Here is a 7,519-nt window from a genome sequence, read left to right on the forward strand (position 1 = left end):
GGTTTCCATAGCAGCAGCACCCGGAGACAGTAAAAAACACAGTGTCCACCCACCATGAGGAAGCTGTGGTCCTCAGGTTCAGCTCGAAGGTATTTGAAGATAACCTGCTCCATAAACTTCTCCATCAGATCCCAGTCCTCCACCATCCCATGACGGATCGGCCACTGGACCAGAACCAAGACAGAAGAGAACATGAAGACAGGAGAACGTGAAGACAGAGGAAAACATGAAGACAGGAGAACATGAAGACAGAGGACATGAAGGCAAGAGGACATGAAGACAGGAGAACATAAAGACAGAAGAGAATGTGAAGACAGGAGAACATGAAGACAGGAGAACATGATGAAGACAGGAACAGAACATGAAGACAAGAGGACAACATGAAGATAGGAGAACATAAAAACAGGAAAACGTGAAGACAAGAGGACATGGAGACAGGAGAACATGAAAAAGACAGGAGGAGAACATGAAGACATGAAGACAAGAGGACATGAAGACAAGAGGATATGAAGACAGGACAAGATGAAGACAAGAGAACATGATGAAGACAGGAGGAGAACATGAAGACAAGAGGATATAAAGACAGGACAAGATGAAGACAAGAGAACATGATGAAGACAGGAGGAGAACATGAAGACAGGAGAACATGAAGACAAGAGGACATGAAGACAAGAGGATTTTAAGACAGGACAAGATGAAGACAAGAGAACATGATGAAGACAGTAGGAGAACATGAAGACAAGAGGATATAAAGACAGGAGAACATGAAGACAGAGCAAAACGTGAAGACAAGAGGACAAGAAGAAAGGAGAACATGAAGAAGACAGGAGGAGAACATGATGAAGACAGGAGGAGAACATGAAGACATGAAGACAAGAGGACATAAAGACAGGAGAACATGAAGACAGGAGAAGATAAAGACAAGAGGACATGAAGACAAGAGGATATGAAGACAGGAGAAGATGAAGACAAGAGAACATGATGAAGACAGGAGGAGAACATTAAAACAGGAGAACATGAAGACAAGAGGACATGAAGACAAGCGTACATAAAGACAAGAGAACATGATGAAGACAGGATGAGAACATGAAGACAAGAGGACAACATGAAGACAGGAGACTGTGAAGACAGGAGAACATGAAGACAAGAGGACAACATGAAGACAGGAGAACATGAAGACAGGAGGAGAACATGAAGACAAGAGAACATGAAGACAGGAGAACATGATAAAGACAGAAGGAGAACATGAAGACAGGAGAACATCATGAAGACAGGAGGTGAACATGAAGACAAGAGGACATAAAGACAGGAGAACATGAAGACAGGAGAAGATAAAGACAAGAGGACATGAAGAAAGAGAACATAAAGACAGAAGAACATGAAGACAGAGGAGAACATGAAGACAGGAGAACATGATGAAGACAGGAGGAGAACATGAAGACAGGAGAACATGATGAAGACAGGAGGAGAACATGAAGACAGGAGGACATGAAGACGGGCGAAGATGAAGACAAGAGGACATGAAGAAAAGAGAACATAAAGACAGGAGAACATGAAGACAAGAGGACAACATGAAGACAGGAGAACATGAAGACAGGAGGAGAACATGAGACAGGAGAACATGATAAAGACAGAAGGAGAACATGAGACAGGAGGACATGAACACAGAAGAACATGAAGACAGGAGAACATGATAAAGACAGAAGGAGGCATGAAGACAGGAGAACATGATGAACACAGGAGGTGAACATGAAGACAGGAGACCGTGAAGACAGATGAACATGAAGACAAAAGGACAACATCAAGACAGGAGAACATGAAGACAGGAGGAGAACATGAAGACAAGAGAACATGAAGACAGAGGAGAACATGAAGACAGGAGAACATGATAAAGACAGAAGGAGAACATGAAGACAGGAGAGCATGATGAAGACAGGAGGTGAACATGAAGACAAGAGGACATAAAGACGGAACAACATGAAGACAGAGGAGAACATGAAGACAGGAGAACATGATGAAGACAGGAGGAGAACATGAAGACAGGAGGACATGAAGACAGGCGAATATGAAGACAAGAGGACATGAAGACAAGAGAACATAAAGACAGGAGAACATGAAGACAGGAGGACATGAAGACAAGAGGACATGAAGACAATAGAACATAAAGACAGGAGAACATGAAGACAGGAGAACATGAAGACAGGAGGAGAACATGAAGACAGGAGAACATGATAAAGACAGAAGGAGAACATGAGGACAGGAGAACATGATAAAGACAGAAGGAGAACATGAAGACAGGAGAACATGATGAAGACAGGAGGCGAACATGAAAACATGAAGACAAGAGGACATAAAGACAGGAGAACATAAAGACGAGAGGACATGAAGACAAGAGAACATGAAGACAAGAGAACATGATGAAGACAGAAGGAGAACATGAAGACAGGAGGAGAACATGAAGACAAGAGGACATGAAGACAAGAGAACATGAAGGCAGGAGAACATGATGAAGACAGGAGGAGAACTGAAGACAGGAGAACATGAGACAAGAGGATATGAAAACAGGACAACATGTTGAAGACAGGAGGAGAAGATAAAGACAAGAGGACATGAAGACAAGAGGATATGAAGACAGGAGAACCTGAAAACAAGAGAACACGATGAAGACAGAAGGAGAACATGAAGACAGGAGGAGAACATGAAGACAGGAGAAGACGAGACAAGAGGATATGAAAACAGGAGAACATGTTGAAGACAGGAGGAGAAGATGAAGACAAGAGGACATGAAAACAAGAGAACATGAAGACAGAGGAGAACATGATGAACACAGGAGGAGAACATGAAGACAGGAATAAAGAAAGGTGGTTGACCTCATCACCAGCAGTAGAACATGAGAGAACCCACCTTAGTTGCGTAGTTAGGTTTGTCCACGGCTTCGTCTCCGATGTAGAAGTCGAGGTCGTCGACTCCTCGTACGAGCCTCCTCTGGGCCTGTTCTCCCACGCTGGCCGACTCCCTGATGGCGATGCCTGGTTCACATTCACACACACAAACATGTGATTTAGGTGTTCTCAAGCAGAGGGAGGTCAAAGGTCAAAGGTCAGGTCAAAGTTATGTGTTGTTGTGAGTGGTTCTTACAGGAGGGCATGATGAACTGTGGCTCTGTGTTTCCAGCATAGCCGATCTTTGTGTACCTGCAGTCACACACATGAAACTCTGTTAGGAAACAGTGAAGCAGAGGTTCCCAACATCTGTTTCTGGACCCAGGAAGTGCCTCTGAGGAACCTTTGGTCAGGTCATGTATCAGAACACAATGAACAAAACTTTTCTCATGGGACACTTTCTGGTTCCAGCTGAGTGATCTTAATTCATGTTCAATCATTTTGATGTTTGTTCTGTTGGACGAAAAAAACAATGTTCTGATCTTTACAAACCAATAATCAATTGTTTGGCTGAGAAAATAATCAGCAGATAATCAATAATGAAAATATTGGTGAGTTGCAGTAAGAAACAGGGCGGACACTTTTCAGTTGTTCCTCTCTTGTTCCCACTAGAACCAGGAACCATTGAGTGTTATACTGGGACCAGTGTCACCAGCTGTTTTTAGTCTCTGCAGCTGTGAGCAGCTCCACCTTCACCTGCAAACTAACTCAGGTCTGAGACCAGTGTTACCATGGTAACAATCAATGACACATGCGCTGACCGGCAGCACCCAACAACAACAACAACAGGTAAGCATGGCTCATACTTTGAGCAAAGAGAAAGGAAAGAGTTTTCAGAGATGGCCGCCATTTTGTTTATTATTGTTTCTCTTCAGTAAAACCTCCTGTAGCTGTTGAATTCCTCCCAAACACAAACATGTCTTACAAGAGTCTTAATTTACCCAGAATTCATTGCACCACAGTCAGACTTAAGACAATAAGAGGAGAACTGGTTTGTGCAGCAGCTGAATTCAAACTCTGTCAATCTGAAGTCTGTCTCTGAGAGTCCAGCTCCTGTTCCACTTCCTGCAGCTGTCCTACATTCAGACCAGAATAGACTGATCACAGATCAGTGGGCGGGGCCTCACACACCGACTGTCCCCGTTCCAACAGCGTCTGTCAAACAGCAGGACATGGTTTTCTGCAGAGTCAATATGTCCCCAGAGACCAGCCCCCTGATGAGGTGATTCATTCTAATGATGCTGAAACAAAACAGAGTCATCCTGAGGGTCCCGGGTCCAGTCCCGGGTCCAGTCCCGGGTCCAGTCCCGGGTCCAGTCCCGGGTCCAGTCCTTACATAGGCCATGAACCAATTCAGAATCAAAATCCATCATCATTATTATTATCATTATTATTGACTGATCACCTCTGCTGACTTTATTTTAGTTGAACTGTTCCTTTAATAACAACCAAAACAACACACACACACACACACACACACACACACACACACACACACAGAGGCGTGCTCTCTACACACATGATCATGATGATGTTCATAAAAACACACATGACGTCACAGTCTTTACTGTGTACAGTGTGCGTGTGTCCTCACCCGGTCCCGCAGTCTATCACGCACGGAGGCAGCTGCAGGGACATGTTGGGGTTCAGGTCCGGCTCGGTCCGGGCCGCGGGGCGGTCGGTGGTTGTTGTTGTGACCGGATGAGTGCAGAGCGGAGAGCGCGTGGCGGAGTTAGACCACTGTGATGGAGAGACAGAAAGAGAGAGAGAGAGAGTGAGAGAAATGTAATACCTGTGTGTTGGACCGTCCCCTCTCGCTCTCTCAGAGCAGTTCCGGGTCGGAGGGAAAGGAGGAGAAAATAGAAACACATCTGACACGGCCTCGGTAACCAGAGAGAGAGAGAGAGAGAGAGAGAGAGAGAGAGAGAGAGAGAGAGAGTGTTTGTGTGTGTTACGTTCACGTGATGTCAACTACACTGTAAATATCGCTGCCTGTAACTGAACACACAACTCACCTCCGCCTCCTAGTGGTGATGACACACAACAACAACAACAACAATAATAATAATAATAACAATCCTAACAATAATAAATGTAGGTAACGTGATGTATGACGTATGCATCTGCTGATTATTGATTATCGGTGTTGGATCAGTCTGATCAGTGTGACTGAAATATTTGGTGTTTAACATCAACACTGACTGAAGTGGTTGATCAGTTATCAGCAGTCTCTGATTACTTTCTGATCATTAACTGATAATCAATGAATCATCTCAGTAATCTGAAGTGAATCTGACTGAGCTGTGAGCTGCAGTACTAGTACACAGCAGAGAGTAAAGTGAAGTACAAGTACCTGAACCTGGGACTGCAGTGACTCTCCTCCATGATGCTGGAACACACGCGACAGTAACACGTTGTCATCTACAGTCACTCCAGCAGGTGGCGCCAAACACAACAACGACTCACACTGATCACATATATATATACCGCAGTAAAACCACATTTAAACTACATTTATACTACAGTAAAACTACATATTTATACCACATTTAAATCACATTAAAACATTAAATCTAAAACTATTAAAAAAAACCCTGTCACACTCTGTCATGTGTAACATGTACAAAAGGACAAAGGAGGATAATTACTACTACTAATACTACTAATACTACCATTACAAAAACTCATACTATAAATAGAACTACTATTAATACTACTGGAACAATAACTTACACTGATGACACTAACTATAATAATACAAATACTACTATAACAATTACTACTATGAACCTTCCATTACTACTGAGTTACAAGTATTACTACCTGTAATGATACCACTACTACAATTATACTTCTAGACTTACTGTTACTACTACAACTAATAAAACTGCTTCAAGCACTAGGATTGTGTGTATATACTATAATATTAATATACTATGACTAGTACTATACTAGAATACTAGTATTGTTAATGCTACTACAATACTAGTACTATTAACATTACTACTAGAAATACTGATAAAATAATACACTACCAATACTACCAGGAGTACCACTACTGAAAGTATTAGACTCATGAAATATTTACAAATACTAATACTTATAATACTATTATTAATATTAATACTAATACAAAGACAAGTATCAATACTGCTGCTAACTACTACTATTATTAATACTACTACTACTACATGTATAATGCACTATGTACTATGACTAATAATAATAGACACAAATAAGGAAATCAAAATTAAACAACTTAAACGTGCACGCTCACATGCGCGCGCATCTAGGGGCAATGAGAGCATGAATGAGACTGAGGACAGGGGGGGACAGATCCAGGACAGAGCCGAGACAGAGCCGGGACAGAGCCGAGACAGAGCCGGGACAGATCCAGGACAGAGCCGGGACAGAACCGAGACAGAACCGAGACAGAGCCGAGACAGATCCAGGACAGAGCCGAGACAGAGCCGGGACAGATCCAGGACAGAGCCGGGACAGAACCGAGACAGAACCGAGACAGAGCCGAGACAGAGCCGGGACAGAGCCGGGACAGAGAATCAAGAAGCCTTCATCATCCTCCTCCTCCTTTGGACACTTTCATGTAGACGTTTTGTGGCGGGAGTCTGGCAGTGAGAGGATCGTTGGAGGGGAATCCCACCGGTCATAAAAAGGGGGCGTGACCACCGGCAGTCTGTGTGTGTGTGTGTGTGTGTGTGTGTGTATATAGCACGTGCAGTGAGGACTACAGACCCGGAGGAAGACCCGGACCTGCAGCCTCTCACTGATTCCCGGAAGATGTTTCTTTCTTCTGTGTCTCCGGATATCGATTATCGATCGTCGTCCCTGATCATCTGATCATCTACCGGGTTTCCTCTCCCCCGCGTCATGTTGGATTCTCAGTTTTACCTCCTCAGACCTGAACCGGGTCTCCGTGATGAGCCCCGGCGCGTCGCCCGATCCTCAATCAACCGGTAATCAATAACGGTTTATCGATCATGGCCTGAAGCTTCACTGTCACGTGAGACGGATCCGGTTTGAACCAGAGAAGAAGAGTTTTCATTGTCACTCTCCTCACAGCTCAACTTTTACTTCCTGCTGGAACTTGATGACGCAGCCTGTGTTTTTATTTTAGTATCAACTGACAGCTTCATAACGCAGCACCTCCTGACGTCACCAGGTGCTGCGTTCCTATTGGCCGACCATAGAGGATGCCAAGGTGTGGAGCTGCAGGTTGTGGGCTGTAACAGCAGTGACCTGCAGGGGGCGATGGCTGCCGTCTACACCAGCCGGGACATCGTGGAGGATTTCCTCCACTACAAGCTGCTCAACAAGGGCGTGGCCTGGCGTTTCCGGCCGCCACCGCGCCAATCAGACGCTCGGCGCGGACACCAGGAAGCTTCTTCTGCTACGTCGAGGACGTCAGGCAGAGGCGTCGCTCCAGGTGATGCCCAGCAAGGTGAGGCGGTGTACTCATGTTGTCACGGCAACTGCTAATGAGTTCACGCCTGCTAATGCTACTAAAAGTACTACTACTATTAAGACTACTACTACTACAAACATTACTACTGCTACAA

The 7,519-nt window shown here is 44.4% G+C and overlaps 1 protein-coding gene across 1 annotated transcript in view; it reads right to left on the reverse strand.

Annotated features, from left to right (window-relative positions):
- LOC111651178 (actin-related protein 3B-like) overlaps positions 1 to 5,371 on the reverse strand; it is a 12,188-nt gene extending 6,817 nt beyond the window's left edge. The window contains exons 1-5 of the mRNA XM_023401139.2: positions 5,296 to 5,371; positions 4,537 to 4,682; positions 3,139 to 3,194; positions 2,905 to 3,029; positions 54 to 164 (exon numbers count right to left, since the gene is read on the reverse strand). Of these exons, the coding sequence (XP_023256907.1) occupies positions 54 to 164; positions 2,905 to 3,029; positions 3,139 to 3,194; positions 4,537 to 4,580 (336 nt within the window). The 5' untranslated portion in view covers positions 4,581 to 4,682; positions 5,296 to 5,371. The remainder of the gene's footprint in view (positions 1 to 53; positions 165 to 2,904; positions 3,030 to 3,138; positions 3,195 to 4,536; positions 4,683 to 5,295) is intronic.
- Positions 5,372 to 7,519: the final 2,148 nt, after the last annotated feature.

Source organism: Seriola lalandi, unplaced genomic scaffold, assembly GCF_002814215.2.
Source record: "Seriola lalandi dorsalis isolate HSWRI2012SDOR001 ecotype SW California unplaced genomic scaffold, Sedor1 jcf7180002053478, whole genome shotgun sequence".
Lineage (NCBI taxonomy): Eukaryota > Metazoa > Chordata > Actinopteri > Carangiformes > Carangidae > Seriola > Seriola lalandi.